The sequence below is a fragment of the Danio rerio genome, chromosome 18 (assembly GCF_049306965.1).
Source record: "Danio rerio strain Tuebingen ecotype United States chromosome 18, GRCz12tu, whole genome shotgun sequence".
NCBI lineage: Eukaryota > Metazoa > Chordata > Actinopteri > Cypriniformes > Danionidae > Danio > Danio rerio.
The window spans coordinates 8,264,133-8,288,194 of NC_133193.1; the positions used below are offsets into that span (position 1 = coordinate 8,264,133).

At 38.2% G+C, this 24,062-nt stretch overlaps 2 protein-coding genes across 5 annotated transcripts in view; both read right to left on the minus strand.

Moving 5' to 3' along the window:
* Positions 1–24,062, minus strand: part of LOC101882393 (uncharacterized) — a 771,022-nt gene that overhangs the window by 229,648 nt on the left and 517,312 nt on the right. The window lies entirely within an intron of this gene.
* Positions 5,090–22,672, minus strand: minar1l (membrane integral NOTCH2 associated receptor 1-like). Of its 4 annotated transcripts, XM_073930265.1 has the most exons (6): positions 22,471–22,672; positions 16,553–16,629; positions 16,409–16,450; positions 12,821–15,476; positions 10,362–10,550; positions 5,090–6,488 (listed from the first exon to the last, which is right to left on the minus strand). In XM_073930265.1, exons 4-6 carry the CDS (start codon positions 14,774–14,776, stop codon positions 6,306–6,308), a joined length of 2,328 nt encoding a protein of 775 aa, XP_073786366.1. In that variant the 5' UTR covers positions 14,777–15,476; positions 16,409–16,450; positions 16,553–16,629; positions 22,471–22,672; the 3' UTR covers positions 5,090–6,305. The 4 variants fall into 4 exon arrangements, with proteins under 4 accessions (XP_073786366.1, XP_073786365.1, XP_073786367.1 ...); XM_073930264.1 differs by lacking the exon at positions 22,471–22,672 and having other exon boundaries at positions 16,553–17,023; XM_073930266.1 differs by lacking the exon at positions 22,471–22,672 and having other exon boundaries at positions 16,409–16,440; positions 16,553–16,976.

Below are 24,062 nucleotides of genomic sequence, written 5' to 3' on the forward strand. Positions count from 1 at the left end.
TTGTTCTGAGGTTTCTGCCATTTTAATTTGATGTTAAATTGATATTTTAATCTAAAATCAATTGAAATGCATTTTATTATCTTACTAATAAGAAAATATTTAAGAAAAATATGTATATTAGATGTTAAATACATACAAATGCATTGTGAGTTACTTTTTGGGGTAGATGTGTATACTATGTTGTAAAAACAGCAGAAATTAGTAGTACTCAGTATTTTTTTTGTACTATTTAACTACTAAACAGTAAAAATGGAGCATTTCAAATCAATTAGAAACATCTAGAAAAACTATTTTCATAACTACTTTATATATTTATAACTACTTGCATATCAACCTGCACGTTGAGGCCTGTTTTATGAAGATGTGGAGAGATAGATATAATGACAAATAATTACTGATGATATAATAGGTACATAAAAAAAAATATGCTGTACAGACAGACGGATGGACAGATTGATGGATGGATAGACGAATAGGTAAAAGGTTAGATAGATAGACAGATGGATGGTTAGATGGATGGACAGATTAATAGAGATAAATATGGATGGATGGATGAACAAATAAATGGGCAGATAGATAGTATGGTATAGCATATTTAGATGGATGGACGGAAGGATAGATAAATGGATAAATGGACAGATAGATGGATGGGTGGATAGATGAATAAACAAACAAATGGTCAAAAAGATAGTAGATAATTTAATGGACGGACGGAAGCACAGAGGGACAGATGGATGGACAGATGGATGGACGGACAAATAGAGGAATGGAATGGATGAACAAACTAATGGGCAGATACATGGATATCAAAATGGACAGATGGAAGGACAGAGGAACAGAAAGATGGATGGATGAATGAATGGAGGGACAGATGGATCGATGGACAGACGGATAGATAGATGGATGAATGGATTGATGGACGGACAGACAGACAGATGGATAGATAGATGGACAAATAGAGGGATGGATTGATGAACAAACAAATGAGCAGATAGATGGATATTTAGATGAACGGATGGAATGACAGAGACAGGTAGATGGATGGATGGATAATTGGACAGAGGGATCAATGGACAGATGGACGGACAGACAGGCAGACAGACAGTAAGATAGATAGATAGATAGATAGATAGATAGATAGATAGATAGATAGATAGATAGATAGATAGATAGATAGATAGATAGATAGATAGATAGATAGATAGATAGATAGATAGATAGATAGATAGATAAACATTCCATTTGTGGCCTCTTTTTTTAAAGCTTTATTTATTATTATTATTATTATTATTATATAAATATAAAACTGGTCGTACAGAAATCTATACAATGAATTATGTCTTGATATTATATATAATATTCTATAGGAAACTTTATTAGATTTCCAATTAAATTAGGTCTCTCTTCACAGTTTTGGTCAGATCAATATGTGTGCTTTTTGAATCTTTCAGGGTTATAAGATTTAAAACTAAATCTTATAATCTTATTTAAATTATCTTCTATATATTACTTTTTTTAAATATGTATGTAGAGCCAAAAGGCAGCTGAGATTTTAGATTAACTTACATTAGAAGGAAGCCTGGGTTGAGTTTGAGAGACAATGTGTGTAAGTGCGGTTAAGTGCTTTCACGTCAATAACGGAACTGACAGATCATAAATAGATAATACACGTTTATGTGCTCTGAAATATTAAAACTCCAATGGGAAAAGCAGGAAGAAGCAGTATTGCTGATAATATTACAGAAAAAACACACACTTCAATCAGATTTTACCACTGGCATGATCCACCTCATGTACAGTATACATGTCAGCTTGTTTAACTGGTGGGAGAAAAACACCACACAAGAAACAGCCTTGTTGAATAATCAAAACCAGCTTTATGAAGAGACAAACGCATATATTCACAGTCAAAAGAGCCCTGAAAAAGGAGAAATCCCTGTTCAGAAGTATATGTTCATACAATCATATAGTGACAAACATTTCCCATAAATTATAATAAGAATAAAACAGGGAAAATGCATAGGCTATTTCTAAAGAAAAGAAAATTCATAACATTTCCAACATTGCCTCCTTAAAACAGGATATCTCATTCAAGGCTTCACATTGCAGTTTTCAGTTAATTCTGTGCCACAGAAAGTATAGCCAACACTTGCTAAGCAGTTGCTAAGTTGATTTTAGTGGTTAGCACATTTCTGGGTTGCCAGGGTGTTGCTAGGGTGCATGGTTGCCAAAGCACTGCTAAGATGTTTTGGGTAGTTGCATGGACATAAAGTGTAACGGAGGCCAGCTAGTATGCCAAAGTCCTTTTAAGGCAAGTCATTTCACTCGGCCGCTATCTATTGGAGTAGTACGGTATGACTCGGTTCGCTTTTATAGCCATTTCCAACGTCAAGGGACACCTAGTGTAACCCCGCCGATCCAACACCACCCAACCCGCTCCGAGCTGGTATCGAACCGGCAACTTTCCGCATGGGAGTCGGTTGCTCTACCAAGGAGGCTAAAGACCATGGCCTCTACGGTCCGTCACTAGAGCACCTTTAGAGGTCCGAGGATTGAGGTTTAACTGCACAGCACTTACTAGCTGGCCTCCGTTACACTCACCCCCCCTAAACCTCACTCCCATCCGGGTCACAGTACCAATGTAACCCTGCCGGTCCTACGCCACCCAAACCACTTTGAGCTGGTATCAAAGTGGCGACTTTCCGCATGGAAGTCGGTTGCTCTACAAAGGACGCTAAAGACCATGGCCTCTATACCGTCACTAGAGCACCTTTAGAGGTCAGAGGAGTGAGGTTTAACTGCACAGCACTTACTAGCTGGCCTCCGTTACACTAGCACGAAAAAAAGGGTATCAAAAGGTAGAGCTAGACGTGCAGCTAACCGCTATTAGTTTACAGAGATACGTCACTCGTAGAAGCAAGAGAATAAAAACAAAGGAAGCGCCATTTTAAAAAAACACAGCTGAGACATTTACCCGATAATAATATATACATATAATAACGAGCCATGGTCGAGCGCAAACAAACCTTGTCGTCGTCTTGATGAACAGAGTAACCAGTTACACACAGCATACATTTAGTCCTTATTTAGGTTAAAAAATAACGCAAAATTTAACCCACTGTCAGAGCAGACCTCTCATCTGTGTCTGTAATTATTAGCAGCACATGTAACCTCTTGTTAGAGTAATTCCATCATTCCAAGTTCATAAAAGTCCAAAAGGTGGTGATGATAATAGTTAAACATGGCAGTTTGTTCACGTTTGCTGAAAAAATAATGTGCTCCTTTTTTTCCTGGTTCTCCTTTGACAAAGGCGAGAGTGACGCGAAAAAAAAAAACAGTTTCTGTCAGGATCGGGTTTAAAAGCACATCAATAATCAATAATGCACGTTATTATCATTAACACAAGAAGTTCCTTATTTCAAATATAGATGCGCGGCGAGCGCAAGCAAGAAAGCGAAAGGCTTGTAAAAAACTACGGGGCACAGGGTACAATCTGCTCTTCTTCTTGGCTTTGTGATTGTTCATCATGACGTTGACAAGGTTTGTTTGAGCTCGGGTCAACCATGGCTTGCTACTATACGTGTATAAAATTACGCTGTAATCTCTCGGCTGTGTATTTAAAACATGGCAGTTCCTTTGTTTTAATTCTGGCTTGTTGCGTGAGCAAATGACGTATCTCTGTAAACCAACAGTGTTTAGCTGCGCGTCTAGCTCCGCATTTTGGTACCCTTTCTTGTGTTTGGTACCCTTTCGGAAGTGTGCCGAAAAAGTGGTACGGTACGGTTCAGTTCGTTACACCTTTTGACAGTGAAAACGGCTATAAAAGCGTACCGAACCATACCGTACCACTGAGTGGAAACAGGCCATTAGTGGCATACTAGTGACTCCAGCCAAAAGGTGTGGTCTTTAGCATTTTTGTTAACACAGCCACTTCAAATGCATTTACACAAGTTCGAATCCCACAGTTTAAAGGAGAAACTGTGCAAATAAATCTCATCTGACACACTAGCGTCGGACGCTCGAGCCTGCAGTCTTTACAGTGCTAATTAGCATGCCTGCCTCTCATGCTGGTATAAATACAACCCAGAATGGTCCAAGTAGAACTCAAGAGGTCCCTTGACCTGAATGGGTAATGAGGTTTTAGGAGGTTGAGTGTAACTTTGGCCTGATAGTAGAAGCCATGCAAATAAAGCACACTCAAAAGACATACACTCTAGCCTCACAAGACACATCTAAAAACCTAAAGGCTTTAACATCCTTGTTGGAGTGTCTGCCATGCTGTAATTGGCTGTTACACTTCCACTCTATATAGTGTGAACAGAATTAGAGACACCAATGTAATTCCAACCTGGATTACTCAGAGTAGAACTGGAGGTTTTTCATTGGTGCGTCGGTGGGCTAGCAACTACAATTAAGGGCAGTGGTCATTAGCATCCTCTGTGCTCTGTGCAGAGTGAGTAGAACCGAAACAGTTGTTTCCATCCAAATATTTGAATTAAACTTATGCGCAAAACTGAAACATTGCATAAAACATTTGAGAATAAAGCACTGCTTCCATCCAATGAGTCAATGAACAAAAATGTCACTTCCTCTTAATAAACTGGCACCAAATGGAATTTGAGAAGCCACTGTGTGCCTTTTTTTCACAACAAGCAACAGACCAGAAGTCAGTGGAGATGGAGAGTAGTCTGGGAGCTGTGGATTTCCAATTATATCTGTACATGGAAAATTCAGATCCAATTTTCGGGGGGATTCCGGGAGTTTTCTGGGAGACAAAACAATACAGCAGCCAGAAGTAGGACTCAGAAAACTTCGGGCTGGATTAAAGAGGCCAAACACTGCCTTTCGTCTCTCAGACTCCCAGGAAAAACAGGTGTGTTGGCAGGTATGCTTGTAGTGTGAATGAGGCTTCCCAGCATTTTTTTGTTGTTTTTAAAAAGATGTTTAATAGACATCTAAACATAATTGTCTTGGCTAAAACAACACAAAATCTGATCATCATTGGTCGCCTAGACATAGGTCGCCGGAAGTCGCTCATTCTCCGTTGAAATGAACGGTCACTTGTCACTTTGCCGCTGTGAGTCACTTGTAATGTAAATGAGGCTTTAGAGTCCTTACTAGCACACCCACCACCCAGAAGCTGTGTGAATAAACTTCACTTCCCTGGCCTATGTAGGTGCACAAGCAACTGAGGCAAAATCTGCGATCTTTTGTGTTCTTTCTGGCTTGCCCACCTTTCATGGACATGCAGGTTGTAGGTGATTGCTTTCTGGCCTGTGATATGGCTCGAATCCTTCCGATATTAAAAGTCCAAGTAATAGCAGGATTCGGGGATATCCTTTATTGCATAAGTGAAGGAGAAAGACTTATAACTGTAATCAATTAAACCGCAAGTTAAAGTCAAATTAATTCCAATTGGAAATTCTTTTATCTTAGGAAATCGTAAGCTTCACTCATTAATCAGCCGCAGCAGACAGAAGTAGGACTCAGAAACCTTCGGGCTGGATTAAAGAGGCCAAACACTCCCTTTCGTCTCTCAGTCTCTCTCTCCCGACCACACTCACTCACTCAGTCCCATCACAGCCCATTAAAACCTTAATGCTGTTGTTCAGCAAATTGAAAATGTGTGCCGGTATCGATCCACCATCATGCATCCATTCTGGATCTCTGGAGGCCCATTTTCCTTTTCTTTTAAGCTTTTGCGAGGGAGGATATTACATTTTGTTGCACTGTTTTGGTTGTGATCAAAACTAAGCTTATTAAATGAGGAATAAGCATCAAACAAAAGCAGAGATAGCAAGAAGATCACTCCCACCACAGCACATCTTCCACATTTAGGGAAAAGTGAACAAACGTGTAACGTTTTCTGGCATCATGAGTGGAATTTCCCAACATTTGAACTTAGTGTGAGAGAGAGAGCGGAGGTGTGGGAGAGAGAGAGATACGCCTGCCGCTGTGTGAGCAAGTGGATGCCGTTTCATGTTTCAGGAGAATTACATTACACTAATGGGAAATCCCCAATATCCATCAACAAAGAGGGTATACCGGAACGTCCTGAATCCGTAAACTGCAGAATAAGCATTTAACTCAGAACCTGCTTCAATTCAGAAACAAAACTAAAGGTTGAGCTCCATGAAGGTCCAAAGGAAGTCTATTTTGCATAGGTTATAGATTGGGACAGGTTGCCATGCTTGCAGAGTCGGGCTCATGAAGAAATCATGCGTTCAGTAAAACCTTTATAATATAATCTAACAAACATGTACCATTCAGAGTAGCCTCAGGCATGTCATGTGACCGCATGTACGTTACATGGTGCTGACTGGAATGACGATGATGAGGATGAGGATGATGGTGGCAGTGATGCTGAGGGCCGCGATGCGGTACGCCTGGTTCCTGTTGCAACGGGTGTACGAATGCGAACGCCGAAGAAGAGTGTCAGAGGCCGGTGTGTAAATCTCATCTGTCCAGAACTCCAAAGACTCAGGGGCCTGTCAAATACATACACAAAGCGTCAGACATCCCTTCACTTGTGAATCTTTATATTTCTATAGGTAATATCAATTTAAATGGATTGATTAATAAAGACAAGAAACAGTTGTTTATTCTTCTAGCAGCTAGTAAAAAAGTAATTACGAAAAAATGGTTAAAGTTAGAGTCACCTACAGTTGAAGAATGGATTGATACAGTGCACACTACATATGCCATTTTCATTAAGAACACACTGAATGCTTTTTTCACATTGGAGTAAATGGATTGTGTATATTTCACCAATATGCCCAAATTTTTCTTGAATTGTAGCTCAAATGTAATATTATCCCTAGTAGCAAAGAATTCTGGCCCAGATTTGGCAAAAAGCTGGCACAGCAGGCATTCATCCGGCACTGGCATACAGTATGTGGGCCAAACGTGGCCCGGTTTTGGCAGAGGTGGCACCGTTTTTAAGGCGGCACACAAGATTTGGGCCAGATGAAAAACGTAGTATTTGGCCCAGATTTATAAATTTGATAAGTGGGCCATGTGAGTTTGGCCAGTCTTGACCCACATTTAAAATAATCTAAAATCATTTTTGAGTAGAGAAAAAAAATTCTACCAATCAGGTCACTTTGAGAAAAAGCATGCCCATAGTGTGCCTAAAGCGCATCACACCATGGGTTTATCAATTTCATTGCACTCGTGACACACCAACCTATCTGGCCCAGTTCAGGCCCAGTTATGAGTTATTAACTTGGCTGAGACTTGGCCCAGATATGGTCTGTGTTTGGCCCTTGTCTGGAAGCCAGATTTGGTCCAGTCATGTACCGTAATTCACTGCGGCATGTGGGCCAAGCAAAACCTGATTGTGTGGGCCAGAGAAATTTTGCTATGTGGGATGTGTCTAAATAAGTATCTTCACTTCTTTAAACGAAATCTTCTAAAGGATTTGTAGCTCCACGTTTTACTGTTTATAGCTGTTGTTGTTGTTAAAGGAAAGAAAATACAAAGCATATACAAGATCTGTAAGTCTTTTTCTGTATGAGAGATTATGTAAGTTATATATGTATTTTCTTTTGAAAATTAAAAAAAACAATAATAAAAAAAACATCAGACGTAATAAGTGCAGCTTTATATGCACACATGCATCTTTTGTAAGGCTCTATGATCAGTTTCGTGCATCTTCTATTTAAGGTGCAGCTGGTGATCTGCCTAAATGCTATTCGTTAGCATAATATCTTTGAAGTGTTTGAAACATATCTCCCTCCCCTGCCGTTCAAAGCCACGCCTCCTGAAATCACGAATGCGCACGACAAAGATGGAAGGAGACACCCCACTACTAGATCATGTCATTTGACAGTTAGGAAACGTTATAGTACTTTATAATACTTCAATTCTGAACGAAACACTGTATTATATCTAGCACGTCATCAGTTGTGTAGCAAGCAAAACTTGTCATAATGTGCAATATTTCATGCATGCAAGGATCGCTGGTCTCACTCTCTCACTCGCTTTTTGTTGGCTGGCGGTGTGCAGGAATTAAACTGATTACTTAGCCATACTTGCATGCTATTTCAGAGCGAATATTCAGAGTAGCATGGTAAACAGTATTGGGAGGCTGTCATTGTTCAAAAATGAACCAATGTATATAAAACCATTTTCCAAGCAGGCTAGGCGGAATAGCGCTACTTACTGATGTTTTGTTGTTAAACTAAATAAAAATCTACATTATCACTGCTGTCAAAGGTCCCTTATGAAATTAAAAATAGTCACATTACTCTTTCGACGGGAGATTTCAGTGGCTGAACAACACGTCTGTGTATTTAAGTGAAGTTTATTTATAAACTAATTTCGAGTTGATCACATGCTTGCTGCTGGCCCTGCTACATCCAATATATGATTCCCCAATCAGACGACTCCTTAGCCACTATAAATACCCTAGGTTTCAAACCACAGTCATCTTCGTTTTGAAGAATCCCCCCTTCCACCCCTACTCCTCCTCCTTTCCTAGAGTCCATTGGTTAGCATAGTGGGCCAGTGGTAAGCACTGTTGCCTCACAGCCAGCTGACGTTTCTGTGCAGAGTTTACACGTTTTCCCCATGCTCACGTAGGTTTACCCCGGTTTTTGTCCATAAACATGCAACTTAAGTTAATTGATTAATCCAAATCGGCACGATAGACATGCACCTAGTAAGTAGTTGTCTCTTAAGAGCAATCACTACCTGTTCATTACTACAGCAGGGGAACATCCCCTCTTGCCTTGCGACAGGAGGGAACCCCGGGCTCAAGGATCTTATGAGCTCAGGGCTCTCTCCCGGGACAGCATGCCAAATAAGCTTTATAATAAATCATCAGCTGAGTGTGAACTCTTGAACCCATTCATAAAACAAAACAATCTACATCAGTTTTGCGTAACTAAAATAGTTTTAAAACAGAACATTACCTGTCTAAAAGAAATACTTCAGCCATGGTGTCATCCTTCCTCCTGATTGCAAAACTAACTCCAATAATGATTCAGGATTTTAAAGTTTTGATTAAGCATTTGTTTTTATCGTTGTCACTCTCTTGGTGTGCACGTGAACGTGGCGCAAATTTAACAGCGGATCTGCATGAACCGGGTGCGCAGATGTACAAATCTGCATTTGCTGGCAGACAGTTTGGGCTACTTATCAAAATTAGGGAAATTGTCGACCTGACAAATTTTAATTGGATGAACATTGGATTTTTAGTCTTATGCCTTACCCAGAATATAAAAATAGACATAAATACATTTAGATTATTTACTTTAATCGTTACTATTGGAATGTGAAGAGGCTTCCAACCAGCACAACCAAAACATGTTTCTGAAGACAATCACCTACTGCACCTTTAAGGCAGATTTTTTTATGTTTTGGATAAAAAAAGACCCTAATGATGTATATGTGTCAAAGAAAATTAACAAAAATCAAATAACATAAAAAAAGTTTTTTACATAGAAAGCAGATGAAATACAAGTAAAATGTCTACTTTAATGCCTTAAATTTTATTTGTGAAAGGAAAATGCAGGTGAAATAATGTTTGGGTGAAAGAAACCCATTAAACACTTTTTCAAGAATAAGTGATCATGTTAAATTATATTATATTTTAAATAATTGTAAACTATCTTGCTAACCAATGTGTAAATCCCACAGTGGTTTGAAGAATTGTGGCAAAGTATTAAAAATAAATATGATCAAGTATTTCGGGGCTGTGCTGTGATCCTTAAGTTTTTTTACATTCATTTATTCATTCATTCATTTTCTTGTCGGCTTAGTCCCTTTGTTAATCCGGGGTCGCCACAGCGGAATAAACCGCCAACTTATCCAGCAAGTTTTTATGCAGCGGATGCCCTTCCAGCTGCAACCCATCTCTGGGAAACATACATACACACACATTCACACACACACTCATACACTACAGACAATTTAGCCTACCCAATTCACCTGTATCACATGTCTTTGGACTGTGGGGAAAACCGAAGCACCCGGAGGAAACCCACACGAAGGCAGGGAGAACATGCAAACTCCACACAGAAACGCCAACTGAGCCGAGGATCGAACCAGCGACCTTCTTGCTGTGAGGCGAAAGTGCTACCCACTGCGCCACTGCGTCGCCAGTTTTTTTTACAGTGCTATCAAAATAATCTTGTTCTATATTGGCCTGACAAGAACTATTTTTGAACTAATCATAGTAAAAAAAAAATTTGGGTGTCTTATAATGGTAAAACTATATGACAGTCATTATAAATATTAATGTACAGTGAGATAGTGAAAAACGAAAGCTGCATTACACTATGACTGAAGTATAATATTTACAAAATGGACAGAATTTTGATGAAGTTACACTCAAACTTTGCTTTCAAACAGGTTACCTGAAGGTCGAGGGGTGTTAAGTCAGACTGGCTCCAGGTCACTTTGGGTCTGTCGGTCAGATGCTGAGTGGTGCTCTGGACAGATGTGCGGCGTGGTGCACTGTGGATCTCAGGTGGCATAAGGTGAAAACCCGTCACTTCCTGTACTATGGAGCCATCTTTTTTATGCACTCCACCTAAATTATCAGACTGAGAAGCCAAACAAGACTTTTAATTATGCATACTACCAAAAGAGATTAACTCTAAATTATAAAAATGTAATTTTCTACATGACAATTTCAGTTGGAAAATGTACAGGAATTTTAATAATTATTCCATTGGCTGTAATGACTCCAACACTCAACCTGTTTGATTTTTCTACTTTTATTTTGTAATTTTAAAGAGTGCTTACTATTTAAAGTAGCTATTTCAGCCATTTTGATGGCCCTACTTAGCCAAAATGACTGTCAAGCAAAATTCTTACAACTGAATGCTAAAGTTCTCATTGGCAACAGACCAGCACCCTACCAGAGATTTACAGTAACCATGTCGAAGTATTTCACTACTGTACTTAAGTAAGTATCTGTACTCTACTGGAGTATTGTTTTTTCTCCTACTTCCACTTTTATTTCAGTACATATTTTGGGTGAGTTAAATACTTGGGCTGCATCATTACTGGTTACAATTATAAAATGTTACAAATCATTCCAAACCCACGTGATCACTGCCAGAGCAGCAGATGGCTCTGTCACAGGTTTGAATAAGTTGGCTCGTCATCATTTAAACAATCAAAGAAGATGGCTGCCTGCCTGCATTGAGAGCACTTTGGTTTGTTTTCAACATGGAAAACCCAGAAATTCCACCTTCAACTCTTTCACTTTCAACTGTTTGTGGTGATGAGGAAGAAGAAGACCCCCGTGGCCCTATTTAGAGTCTATGTTTGCATTTGTCGGAGTGAAAGACAAATCATATGGAATGAGGTGCATAATTTTAAAGATTGTAAAATAATGGCCTTCAAAAATTCATCGTCGAATTTGAAGTAACATAACAAGGCAAGTTAAAAATGGTATAATACACAAAACACAGCAGTTTGAGCTATCTGGAAGCAGATAAGTTAACTAACGTTAGCTACCCGCAGTTCATAATATGCTGCAATGTTCACTCAATGTTAACTAGCTGGCTATCGTAAAGGCTGTGTCACGCTGCATGGTGTTTTTGACCCCATCAAATACAGTTGAAGTCAGAATTATTAGCCCCCCTTTGAATTTTTTTCTTTTTAAATATTTCCCAAATAATGTTGAACAGAGCAAGGAAATGTTCACAGTATGTCTGATAATATTTTTTCTTTTGGAGAAAACTTATGTTTTATTTCGGTTAGAATAAAATCAGATTTTAATTAAAAGTAAACCATTTTTAGGTTAATATTATTAGCCTCTTTAAGCTATATATTTTTGACAATCTACAAAACAAACCATCGTTATACAATATCTTGCCTAATTACCCTAACCTGCCTAGTTAACCTAATTAACCTACTTAAGCCTTTAAATGTCACTTTAAGCTGTTCAGAAGTGTCTTAATAAAAATATCTAGTAAAATATTATGTACTGTCATCATGGCAAAGATAAAATAAATCAGTTATTAGAAATCAGTGATTAAAAATTTTATGGTTTAAAAATGTTAAACAGGGACAATAATTCAGGGGAGCTTCACACACACATATATATATATATATATATATATATATATATATATATATATATATATATATATATATATATATACATAAATATATATATACATACATAAATATATATATATATATATATATATATATATATATATATATATATATATATATATATATATATATATATAAATATATATATATATATATATATATAGGAAATCATAAACCATGTTTCTGTTCGTTCTGCTGAATCACAAGCCCCCAAAAAGATTTTTAAAATAAACAAAAAATGTAATGTCTTCTTTAATAACTACATAACACAATACTTGAACTTTTGCTTTCAGTATTTGACTTGTAAATTTTTAAATAAATTTAAAATTGCAATACTTAAGTACAAAAAAAGTTGAATACTTTAGTACTTACACTTAAGTATTGTGCTTAAAGAGCACTTCAACTCAATCATTTTTTTGATAGAGCACTTGTACTTTTACTTAAGTAATTTATACATCTCTGCATACTACTAGCATCTCTTTTTCACATTAAATTATTCCAAAACTATGTTTTGTTGCGTTTCTCATGTGTGATTCACATGCTATTTATAGATGAAAAACTTGTGATTGTTCTGTAAGAGTAGTTTTCTCATATCTTCATATGGCAGTAGTAGCATGCTAACATGCTATTCTATATTTAATTATTCTATAACCACAAAGTTCAATCACAAAAACAGATAAAAAAAAAAGTATTTGGTATTGGATCCCTTGCCTTGTCTATGCAGATATTTCTATCATGTTACCTTAACAGCCTGTATGTGTGGCTCTTTGCTGAAGCTGATGCTCCACTCTCTGTGGGCTTCAGACCCGCTGCTCTCTGTGTGGCTCCTGGAGTTCCTGCGTACAAACAGGCGTCTGCGTTTCGCAGCTGCCTCATTGACGCCCTCCATCATCCCTGGATTGACTCTTGGGGACCCCTGTTGTTGCTGTATGGTGGGCCGTGGTGTGAGCTGTGGTTGTACGTGGATTTGATGCACATGCGGGCATGCTGCCTGCTCCCTCTGTTCCAGTCGGTCCAGCGTGGAGAGCACAAGGGCCAACTTCTCACGTAGTTCTGAGATAGGCTCTAGCTGTTGCTCCAATTCAGCGACACGTTGAAGGAGGCGTCCCACACCCCATCTCACGCCCTCCTCAGGTGCCTCCATGGAGTGAAACAACCGCCGTAATTTTCCCAAACGTTCACGCCTCTCAGGCAACCCAGCCCCGCCCCCTTCAGGAGCTCCGCCTCCTTCTCCGGGCAGCACTGCCATGGAGCCACACATGCTGATGTCGTCTAGGAAGCGGAAGATGGTGCTGATGTCATCCTCAGCAATGTCAGGGTTGTCGATGGAGAGTTTATCGCCAAGCATAAGGCTTCGTAAAGCACGCCGATCTGCAGGCTCCGTCTGGGTGCCCACGCTAACCACGCAATCACTGCTCGGCGACCAATCATACCAGGCATCCAAACTCATCCCGCTCAGCCGCTTAAAGGTATCCCTCACAGAGTTGACGATGCTGGGATCAAATGCGGGAATGTCGAAGCTTGATCCGTCGAAGCTTATTTTAACAGATCCCGGTCTCCGCAATCCAGCTTTCTCTAGAACAGACCGCTCTGATCTGGGTTTCTGGAGGCCAGTCGTTTCAGGCTCAGGTCTTTCATCCGCCGTCCTGCTATCGATGTCCAAGCTGTGGCTTTTCACTTGAAGGACAGGGGTTTGGTGCTTTTGGTTGGAAACTGTCGGGCCGAAGTAGGTGGATGTCTGGAGTTCATCCAAACTTTCGTGCTTCGCCTGGCGCCACTGAGTCTGAGGGTCATACGGATTTGCGCTGTCAGTGTAAGGCTGCGCATGCGCATCTGCTTCAGGTGCATTCGAATGAGCATACGAATGATCATGCAGACATTGCACATGGGACGCCGGGGTGCATATGTGGGGGTCACTTGCATAAATTGCAGGGTCTGGATATGGGTTTTTCTGGGTAGCGTAAATCAAGTCCTCACCCTCCGATCTTGGTCCGTCAGGGCTTTGATCGGTTTCACCCTCCGAGGATATGAGTGGGATGCTGTGGAACCCTTCTTTAAAGGCACTCCTCTTCTGCGAGCAGGAACGAGCGACGCGGTCTCCCTGATTGGTCACCGGAGTCTTCCCTGCCTCCTGATTGACCGCCTCGGTGGAAGCGTCTCCAGAAAGCGCCTTCTGCATGCTGACTTGGTTGTGCATGTGAGGCTGAGCAACCAAGACGGAGGTGGTGGGAGCGTGTGAAGCCTCAGTGTTATGACCGAACGCTTGATAAGGGAGGTTCTCATATTTGCATTCCTCAGAGGCGGTCCCTCCTCCTGTGACGGGCAAGGCGGCCGGCCATTCGTAACGCACAAATCCCTTACCACAGACTTGACAGGGCGTCAGTGATTGAAAGTTGTGTGTGTATGAAGGACCCATGCGGGTGTGCATGAGCAGGTTGAACAGGGAAACAACATCAGCAGCGGCTGAGAGCCGGTTACTGCAGGGTGGGTGAAGTCGCTCTCTGAAGAGCGTGGCAGGGAAACAGGGGTCTCTACAGGCGGTGGAGTATAAGAGGCTCCGTAAATCTAAAAGAGGCTGCAGGCTGAAATGCCCACTCAGATAGACGCAAATGTCAGCATACGTCACACTCCCACGGCATGCACCTAACACCTCCAGGATCTCCAACAGCACCAAGGGGTCTTCAGGGGGTTCGGTCATTGTTTACTGATTATTTAGATCTCCATTAGCCAACGTAGTGGCTATTCCTTCAGGGGTCCAACGTATATAAAGTCAAACTTACAAAATATCTTAACAATCCATTAATGGTTGTATCAGATTACAAATTGAAGCTTAGTGTCCTTAACATTCCCCCTCCTTCTCATCAAAGGCACATGCAGCACTCCAAAAATCAGCACAGCAGCAAAACGAGGTCAACCACAAGAGGATTTCCACAAAAACGACGTTTGCATTGATTTCACATCAATCCTACGCAAGTTTAAACAGTCCAAGGAAGGAAAATGCAATAAAAGCAAGCGGTTACCTGTCGCCACTGAGATGTGTAGCTGGAAATAAAGCGATTCATCGCTGACCTTATTCAAAGCCTTAATATAGCCACAGATTGGAGCTTTTGAGAAGCACAGAAAGCATTGCTGATAGAGAGAAACGGTCCATCTTCACTGATCAGGGTCCCACCTGAGAGCCGGTCATAGGTAAAGCAGCGGTCAGTGGTCAGGCAGCGGTCAGTCTCACGGTTAGTGAAGAAAAGCAGGTCATCTTGCATCTCCAGGGATGCAGTGAATGTTGGGTCTGATCCCTCATGAGCTGATCATGGCGCCCCACACACGAGCAACAGCATGGAGAGTTTCATGTGTGACAGGAGGATTGCTTCCTCTGGTTGGAGTGTTTGCACACGGAGTGGCTGTGAAAGTCATGCATGACGTTAATGAGCGTTCTAATGCAGGACAACAACATTTACAACAGGAGAACCGCCTTGAGTATAGAGTAATGTGAGGAAGCAACATTAGATTGCTTATACTCTAACATTAATAAATCAAAAATAGAAATATGTATAATATGGATATACAGTTGAAGTCAGAATTGTTAGCCCCACTGAATTATTAGCCCCTCTGTTTATTTTGTCCCCCAATTTCTGTTTTGATTTTTTTTAACACATTTCTAAACATCATCGTTTTGATAACTCATCTTTAATAACTGATTTATTTTATCTCTTACATGATTTTTAAGACACTTCTATACAGCTTAAAGTGAAATTTTAAAGGCTTAACTAGGTTAATTAGGGTAACTAGGCAGGTTAGGGTAATTAGGCAAGTTATTGTATAACAATGGTTTGTTCTGTAGACTATCTAAAAAAATAGCTTAAAGGGGCTAATAATTTTGACATTAAAATGTGTTTTAAAAAATTAAAAACTGCTTTTATTCTAGCTGAAATTAAACAAATAAGACTTTCTCCAGAAGATAAAATATTATCAGACAAACTGTGAAAATTTCCTGAATCTGTTAAACATAATTTTGAAAATATTAAAAAATAAAAATTATAAGGGGGGCTAATAATTTTTCCTTCAACTGTATATACAAATAATTACTTTCCCTATTTTCATTGATCATTATAATTGACCAATACAAAAATATTAAATGTGGATCTGAAAAAATATACACTGGTTGACGAAAATAACAATAAATGAATTAATTAGATTAGTACTATCAACCACAAATATAAAATGTGTATGCATATTTTATTTAAACAGTTGTCTTTATTTTATTTTATTTACATTTTATTAACAATAAGCCAAAGTCAGGATGTATGGATGGAGTATTGCATGATGCGTTTACCTTTGAAGTTCTCCTTCACTCCGCTCTTTGCCCTGGATTTATCTATTTATATACAGCAAAACAAGTTTTATTACCAGATGAAAAATGAATTTATTTAATATTAAACAACTGAATAAAATATTATAAATGATATGGAACACTCACTGTATTCAAGAGCCTCGTGCGAAATCCAATTCAAGCTTTTGAGCAAATAAAAATGGAGTAAAACCTTAAGAAGCAACCTGAAAATAAAAGCTCACCTTCATCCTGACGCACAAATAAATACATGCAAACAAAGCTGAAGTCAAAGCATCTGCTGAGTTTTTATAGTGATGTGGGCGATGAGAGCTTTACAGACAGTAACACACATCCTCTCTCAGCGTGTTTTAGTAGAGCCTACATTAAAGCGATCAGACCTTTTAAACGTGTAATGGAGCTCATTGGCTTCAGACGTCAGGTAGTCTGCTAACTGCTAAGACTCATCAGGAACCCAAACATCCTCTCGATCTCTAATTGATGAGCATCTGATATACATTAAAATTAAGATGACTTCAGCAAACAGTAAGTTTACCGTAAAGTTTGTTGACCTTCTCCGCTTTAAAATAATTAATCGGAAAAAGACCACCAGGGGGAACCAAAGTTTATCTTAAACTGCTCGTGTACAAGTTTGTTCATTTAAAGTTTATGCACATAACCTAATTGTTGTCAATTTGATGAAAGAGTGCACTTAATACCTTTGTTATGTAAACAGACACATGGTGATTGCTACTGAGCAAACTTTAAATAATACTGGGTTGTTGTAATCAAACTCAGCTGTTGGGTTACAAAGTGTAATTTAAATGTCTTTGAAAAAAAAAATGAACACAACATTGAGTTTGTCCTTATTTGACCTAAGGTTGGGCTACAACAATCCAGAGTGCACACAGTGAAATCGAATAAATTGATGAATAACTAGAAATATAGCAAGATTGCATAATTAAATGTAAATAAAGTGCATTTAAAGAATGGGGAAAATGTCAATAAAGTTGCAATGTCCCTAAAAAAAACTTTTCAGCAGTTTTAACCAGAAAATATTTCACTGCCTATAGTTAATGGGGCATAAAACAACACGCCATTATGTAATGTACTGAAAAGGTGTTATATTAATAATAATCATATAGAGATACTGCATACACAGTAATTCAATTAATATTTATATTAATATTATATGTATATATATATATACATACAAATTTGATAATCCTAATTTACCTAAAAGAGAAACAGTTTAGTCACATTAACATCTGACTTTTTTAAATGGTTATGTGCCTTTATATACAGTGTATGTAAACTTCTGATTTCAACTGTGTGTGTGTGTGTGTGTGTGTATATATATATATATATATATATATATATATATATATATATATATATATATATATATATATATATATATATATATATATATATATATATATATATATATATCAAACAAGTAACAGTGCGATATGGCTCTATTGGCTGTGGGAGGCGAGCATTGACTCGAGGCCCGCCGAGTACCAAACGCTTGATTCACATGGGGCTTCAGAGTCAACACTTGACAGAGGGCGTGTCTGAAGTTGGGGGTGAAGCGATCATCATAGCTGTGTCAACCAATAAAATTAGTCAGCAATTGACTACTGTCTGAGCTGGGGTATTTGCATACAGCGATCTGATTGGCTGACGCTTCTGTTAGCGCTTGAAAAGTTGAGAAAGTCCTATCTTCTGCAGCGAGCAACACCACTGAAGCGGCGGAAACGAATCCACAAGGCAGTTTGGCAATGCCTGACGTCACCCATTGAAAGTGCAATCCCATCAGTCTAAAGAGATTTCCCAGTATTTCTCTGCTGCAATTGGGAGATCACAATAATTAACTCCGAAAAAGCCAAAGCAAAACTAACACTACCAGATTTCTATGGTATAAATACAGCTCTAAATCATACAAAAGAAATCAACTTACAAAGTCACTCCAATAGTATCTGGATGCAGCCTTTATGATGCAAGCTGAGACTGCATCACTCAGCGATGCAATGTCAGAGTGCACTGAATGGAGTGAGTGACGTCACTGTGATGGGTAGGGTTAGGGGTTGGATTAGGTGAGCGCATTAAAAAACATTGGATGCAACTCAGATTGCACTGCACCGAGTCTGCAGCCAGACCCCTCTCAGTCACTCACCTGTTTTATAATGATTTGATCGGCTGTAGTTTAAAATTGTAAAAGTTTTTCTCCCCTTAAGACTAATTATACAGTCTCTGTTGCCATCTTGTGGCGGAAAGTCAACCGTCTTTGCTCTGCTCCGAATGACATTCTGATGGCCACCAACACGCTGTATCTCCAAAATTATTATTTAAATATTTAAAATAGGCACTTTATCAATAAACTGCATAGCTGCAATCTAAACAAGTACATTCCCACCTTAAAAAAGCCTCAAAAGGACATTATGTTGTCCAACAGTTGCAATATTTGTCAAACTGTAGTGAGTTTATTGATCTGCTTTCACTCTATGTGGGCGGAGTAATACAGAAGGGTGAAAAGGCTGTACGAGTGCTGATATTGCAGAATATAGCACGGCTATCAGCCAATCAGATTCGAGAACCAGACAGAGATACTAATATATAAATAGCAATTATTTAAATATTTTCATTTTTATTTGTTGAAAATCAGTGTTATGCACCAAATATTAATTTCTTAATCTTTACATTGTGATGTCTATAAATGAATGTAAATATGCCTGAAAACCCGACACCCCTGTTGTAATTTTATGCAATAAAAAATTACAATATTTTTATTATTTATTTGTTATGCTGTATAAAATTATATAATAAATAAGCCGGCTTTGCGCTGCAATGCTGAAACAAGTTTATATTTTAATATTTTTGGAAATAAGGTCTTCACTATACAAAATTAAAAAAAGATGTTTTTGAGAGAAATTGTAAGTGAGTGTTTTGGGTGTGCCTCTGCGTGCTTCAATATCATTTGAGTCTCTCTGATCTCTTATCTGTTTTGGGTTGTTGGTGAGTCACAGTGTCATTTATTACGCACACAAACATTTCTTCACAATGTGTGAGTCAGTGTTGTGTTTGAGAAACACAGTGATCACATGAAATCAAAGGCAAGAGACAGAGGCAGTTCATAATAATAACACAATGAACTTTCCACTGTACACTCAGCTGTGGTGTGGCGTTGCCAAATTTTGTCCTAATTGAGGCTAAGTAAGGAAAAAACAGGAAACGGGGGGAAGAACGGAAAGAGAAAACGATACAAACATGATGAAGGAAACTGAGAGGTTGCAGCTCGGTCACATAATGGAGTGACGGAGAGTAAACGCTGCGATTAGGGGAACTGGATGTCGTTTTTTAGGCATTTCAGTGCCTCTTATCAGCCTGCTGAGTGAAAAACAGACGCCTGTTTAAACACTCTTGAAAATAAAGCTTCTTTACTGGCATCCATGAAACTTCAACCAAAAAGTCCTTCGGATTGTTCAAATGTTCTGGTGTAATGGATTTATGAAGAACTTTTCACTAAAAGCTTCTTTATGAGATCACTGTGACAAGTCCCTTTTTGTTTCTCCTGGCACAGATCCATACAAACACACTCCATCCTGAATACCCAACCAAACACATCTAAGCCGACTTTATATGAAGTCTACTGAAGTATTATGCAAACATTTTATATTAATTTATACAACACACTTACTGTGTAGATACATACAATTTAAATATATGAGCAATTCCAGCGTTATGGATGTGACATTTGCAGTAAAATCTCAACACATAAATTGACAGAGAAAGTATATGTTAACATTATATTGAAAAATGTAATTATATTTTCTAGAGCAACTAGCCACAGAGTTATGCGAGCAGAAAAATATCAATCTGTAAACGTGTTTTGTACTTTAAATGAAGAAAATAAGCATGCGTTATGGATGTGACAAAAAAAGTCTGCGAGTTTACAGTATACAACACACTTTGTAGAAATTCTGTGAATTAAACTGCACAACCCAAAATAAATAATGCTAATCAAAAGGATTAGAGTCGGCTTTCTATAAAACAAAAATGCTTGGTTTTATTTTATTTAATATTTTCACATTTCTGAGGAAAAAAGTGTCGTTATGGATGTGACATCTCTGTTATGGGTGTGACGCATGTGAAATTACCATTTGTGTGACTTTGGTAAATCAAATAGAATAGTTTGAAAACATTGACAGATGCATTTTTGAGTATTTTTAAAGTACTGTAAAATACTTGCTTACACAAAAAACACAGAAATGGTTTCCGTATTTTGGTAAAAACGAATTTTTTTTCATGGCAAGGTTGACATTTGCACGGAATTGCTCATATATGTTTTTTTTTCACAGTATGTCTAATAATATTTTTTTTCTTCTGGAGAAAGTCTTATTTGTTATATTCATTCATTTTCTTTTCGGCTTAGTCCCTTTATTAATCCGGGGTCACCACAGCAGGATGAACCGCCAACTTATCCAGCACGTTTTTACACAGCGGATGCCCTTCCAGCCTCAACCCATCTCTGGGAAACATTCACACACACACTCATTCACACTCAAACACTTCGGACAATTTAGCCATAGCATCCGGAGGAAACGAATGTAGGGACAACGAGCAAACTCCACACAGAAACGCCAACTGACCCAGCCGAGGCTCGAACCAGCGACCTTCTTGCTGTGAGGCGACAGCACTACCTACTGTGCCACCCTTATTTGTTTTATTACGGCTAAAATAAAAGCAGTTTTTTAAAAAAAAAACATTTTAAGGTCAAAATTATTAGCCCCTTTAAGCTATATTTTTTCCGATAGTCTACAGAACAATCATCATTATACATTAACTTGCCTAATTACCTTAACCTAACCTAATAAACCTAGTTAAGCCTTTTTAAATGTCACTTTAAGCTGTATAGAAGTGTCTTGAAAAATATCTAGTCACATATTATTTACTGTCATCATGGTGAAGATAAAATAAACCAGTGGTTAAAACTGAGCTCAATAATGTTCATGTCTGGTGACTGGGCTGACTAATCTTGGAGCACCTTGACCTTCTTTGCTTTCAGGAACTTTGCTTTGGAAGCTGAAGTATGAGAAGGAGCGCTATCCTGCAGAAGAATTTGCCCTCGCCTGTGGTTTGTAATGTAATGGTCAGCACAAAAATTACCTCATTATTTATGAGAAGATAAAAAAAGAAGATATTTTGAAGAATGCTGGGTTGAAGACATGTTCAAAATATATTCTTTTGTGTTTGACAGAAAAAAGAAACCAAAACAGGTCAATTGAAGGTCAAGTATAATGACAGAATTTTAAACTTCGGCTGAACTATTAAACTTCACTGAAACAAGTTTTTTTTAGTAGTTTTTGTTGTGTAGTAGTAAATTTTAGTAAACTTTGTGGTTACTAATACAAGTAACTATTACTATCTAGATTTTTAACTATTTATAATTACTAATACAACCGCAAATCAGAAAAAGTTGGTAAAGTATGCAAAATGGAAAAAAAGTTATTTCTAAAGCTGGAACAGTAAAGCATTTACCATTCGCTGCCATTCCTTTTCACAGCATTTAAAAGACAATTAGGGACTGAAGACACCAAGTGATGAAGTGTTTAAGGTGCACTTTAGTGGATGTTTTGACATTGCATGACTATATGGGCCAGCGTTCAGTCACTGCTATGTTTACAATGGAAGATGTATCGCGACAGGGAGTTCATACTGTATTACTTTAGAATAGGATAATTGCAGACAACTTTGTCTCAGCCTGCAAACTACGTCTCACAACCAAACACATGCAAGAATTAAAGCAACGCAAGGTCATGTAGTATATCTTTGTTATTAACTACATAAAAGGTAGAAAATGAGCGTATTTTGCTCACCTGGGTTTTGAAGGGAATTAGCAATTTCTCTTAAATTTTGTTCTTTTTTTATCTTGTTGTTGTGTTGTTCAGATGACACGTAAAGACACGGTGTTCCTGCCAAATTTTCACTAGTTTTTCCTCCGTTTCTTGGATACCTAAATGAAGCCCTTTTAACTTCTCCCCCAGCCTCCCGCTTCAGATACTCACACTAGTGGATGCTGCTCTCTCTCGTTGGTTGTAGGTAATCGCCTATGATATTTTCAATCAGAACACATTTCACACAGCATAATTTGAATCGCCGACAGCTCCAGATATTTAGCATCTCACATGGGTAGTTCACACTGTGTGATTGCTACTAACGTGAATGAGCACTGAATTGCCTGTGATTTCAGGCATTTGTCAGCGATTTCTAATAAACCTGTCGGCGAGTCAAAATCAGGGCTAAAATCATGCAGTCTGAACTCCACATTATTGTGCCCTTGTCCTTTTCGCACTGAAATTCCTCCAGATTCCATGAATCTTTTAATAATGTTATGTACTGTCGAAGGTGCAATACCCAAATGTCTTCCTATCTTTCTTTAAGGACAATTGTTTTGAAACATCTCAATCATTTTAAAGTTCTGGAAAGTTTAGCTCCAAACCTAATCAAACACACCTGAATTAGCTAATCAAGCTCTTACTAGATATACTAGAAACTTTCTGGCAGGCGTGTCGAAGCAAGTTGGAGCTATACTCAACAGGCCACCGGCCCTCCAGGACCGAGTTTGGACACCCCAACAAGTACAAGCATAATTCCAATCACCTTTTGACATCAGCGTTTTCAAATCACATTATTTAGCCAATTTAACTGACTACTAGCTCTAAACTGCTCGTGTCCCAACGTTTTCTGATTTAGGGTTGTAGTTGTCAAGTAGTAGGCTAAATTTCACATTCTAATACAGGGTATATAACTACAGGAATCAGAGATTGAAATCCAATACCTTTTAGGAGTGTTTCCATACATTTAAGACCTCATTACCACTTTAGGTTTCAATCGGTGACATCGGTGACATTTTAACTAAATACTGATTGTAAGAAACTAATCTTAACTAAGATTACCCATGTGCTGAATAAAAATGCTAATCCAGCAGGTGGCGTCTACGGTCTACAACAGCAGAAATAAGTGTTTGCCTGGTTACTTGTGTGTGTGTGTGTGTGTGTGTGTGTGTGTGTGTGTGTGTGTGTGTGTGTGTGTGTGTGTTTTAACAATACAAACATATTAATAACAATGGATGACATCAAGTACAATAATATATAAGTAAAATTAACAATAAAATAAAATAAATAAATAAAAAATAAGGGAAAAAAAGTACAGCTGCAAATGATCAAATTAAACAATATTTACAAAGTCCTTATAAATTTTTTTCTACTGTAAACATTTTGTAAAGTAGTAATTAAACAATTTAGTTCACAAAGAAAATTCTGCAATTTAGGTAATGATGAAGAAAATTTACATTTGTGAATATAATATTTACCCAATAAAATAAATAAATTGCCTATAAATTCTGTTATATGTTTGCCTGGCTACTATAGTAAACAAATGTCAAATCTGACATCAAATCTAGCAGCCTTTTATCGATTTCATAAACTACACAGCATCCCAATACTCATTAAATTCAGGCAAAATTTAGCATACTAATATAAAATTTAATTCATTGAGAAAAATAGCATTTAAGGCTTTTAAAGGCCTTAAATTTCTACAAAGTGACTTATCAACATTTAATACTTTTTAAGACCCCGCGGACACCCAGTAATAAAAT

Excerpts from the sequence above, each read along its gene's own strand:
- minar1l (XM_073930265.1), bottom strand. The coding sequence starts at position 14,776 with ATGACCGAACCCCCTGAAGACCCCTTGGTGCTGTTGGAGATCCTGGAG. Across the intron at positions 10,551-12,820 it reads CACACATACAGGCTGTTAAG|TCTGATAATTTAGGTGGAGT; the intron begins GTAACATGATAG and ends TTGGCTTCTCAG. Across the intron at positions 6,489-10,361 it reads TAACACCCCTCGACCTTCAG|GCCCCTGAGTCTTTGGAGTT; the intron begins GTAACCTGTTTG and ends TGTATTTGACAG.